Source organism: Stomoxys calcitrans, chromosome 2, assembly GCF_963082655.1.
Source record: "Stomoxys calcitrans chromosome 2, idStoCalc2.1, whole genome shotgun sequence".
Lineage (NCBI taxonomy): Eukaryota > Metazoa > Arthropoda > Insecta > Diptera > Muscidae > Stomoxys > Stomoxys calcitrans.
In genome coordinates this window covers 214,054,198-214,056,173 of record NC_081553.1, presented here as the reverse complement: position 1 = coordinate 214,056,173, position 1,976 = coordinate 214,054,198, and the positions used below count along the sequence as shown (strand labels likewise).

The window sequence follows — 1,976 nt, the reverse complement described above, 5'->3', positions numbered from 1 at the left end:
GAATACTATGGACTATTATGAACTACCTTGGACTACCTTGGACTACTATGGACTACTATGGACTACTATGAACTACTAAACACTACTAGGGACTCCTATTGGGTTGCCCAAAAAGTAATTGCGGATGGACTACTATGGACTACTATGGATCACTACCGAATACTATGGACTATTATGAACTACCTTGGACTACTATGGACTACCATGGACTACTATGGACTACTTTGGACTACTATGGACTACTATGAACTACTATGAACTACTATGAACTACTATGAACTACTATGAACTACTATGGACTACTATGAACTACTATGGACTACTATGGATTACCATGGACTACTATGGACTACTTTGGACTATTATGGACTACCATGGACTACTATGGACTACTATGGACTACTATGGACTACTATGGACTACCATGGACTACTATGGACTACTATGGACTACTATGGACTACTATGGACTACTAAGGACTACTTTGGACTACTATGGACTGCTATGGACTACTATGGACTACTATGGACTACTATGGACTACTATGGACTACTATGGACTACTATGGACTACTATGGACTACTAGGGACTACTATGAACTACTGTGGACTACTATGGACTACTATGACCTACTATGGATTAATATGGACTTCTATCGACTACTATGAACTGCTATGTACAACTATCAACTACTATGGACTACAAGGGACTACTATGGACTACTATGGACTACTATGGACTACTATGGACTACTATGGACTACTATGGACTACTATGGACTACTATGAACTACTATGAACTACTATGAACTACTATGAACTACTATGGACTACTAGCGACTCCTATTGGGTTGCCCAAAAAGTAATTGCGGATGGACTACTATGGACTACTATGGACCACTACCGAATACTATGGACTATTATGAACTACCTTGGACTACTATGGACTACCATGGACTACTATGGACTACTTTGGACTACTATGGACTACTATGAACTACTATGGACTAAAAAGTAATTGCGGATGGACTACTATGGACCACTACCGAATACTATGGACTATTATGAACTACCTTGGACTACCTTGGACTACTATGGACTACCATGGACTACTATGGACTACTGTGAACTACTATGGACTAAAAAGTAATTGCGGATGGACTACTATGGACCACTACCGAATACTATAGACTATTATGAACTACCTTGGACTACTATGGACTACCATGGACTACTGTGGACTACTATGGACTACTATGGACTACTATGAACTACTATGGACTAAAAAGTAATTGCGGATGGACTACTATGGACTGCTGTGGACCACTACCGAATACTATGGACTATTATGAACTACCTTGGACTACTATGGACTACCATGTACTACTATGGACTACTATGGACTACTATGGACTACTATGGACTACTATAAACTACTATGGACTACCATGGACTACTATGGACTACTTTGGACTACTATGGACTACTATGGACTACTTTTGACTACTATGGACTACTATGGACTACTATGGGCTATTGTGGACTACTATGGACTACTATGGACTACTATGGACTACTTTGGACTACCATGGACTACTATGTACTACTTTGGATTACTAGGGACTACAATGGGCTACTATGGACTACTAAGGCTACTATGGAATGCTACGGACTACTATGGATACCTATGGACTACTGTCGACTACAATGAACTACTATGGACTACAATGAACTACTATGGACACCTATCGACACTATAGACTTCTATCGACTACAATGAACTACTATGGACAACTTCCGAGTACTATGGACTACAAGGGACTACTATGGGCTAATATGTACTACTATGGACTGCTATGGACTACTATGGGCTATTATGGACTAATATGGATTACTATGGGCTGCTATCGACTACTATGGACTAATGTGGACTGCTATGGACTACAATCGACTACAGTGAACTACTATGGACTATTA

General features: G+C 39.8%; 2 protein-coding genes across 2 annotated transcripts; both read left to right on the top strand.

Moving 5' to 3' along the window:
* The first annotated feature begins 294 nt into the window (after window positions 1-294).
* Window positions 295-798, top strand: LOC131994840 (uncharacterized). The gene has a single exon (XM_059361764.1). The coding sequence runs from the start codon at window positions 295-297 to the stop codon at window positions 796-798; it is 504 nt and encodes a 167-aa protein (XP_059217747.1).
* Window positions 799-1,387: 589 nt separating this feature from the next.
* LOC131994839 (uncharacterized) lies at window positions 1,388-1,759 on the top strand. The gene has a single exon (XM_059361763.1). The coding sequence runs from the start codon at window positions 1,388-1,390 to the stop codon at window positions 1,757-1,759; it is 372 nt and encodes a 123-aa protein (XP_059217746.1).
* Window positions 1,760-1,976: the final 217 nt, after the last annotated feature.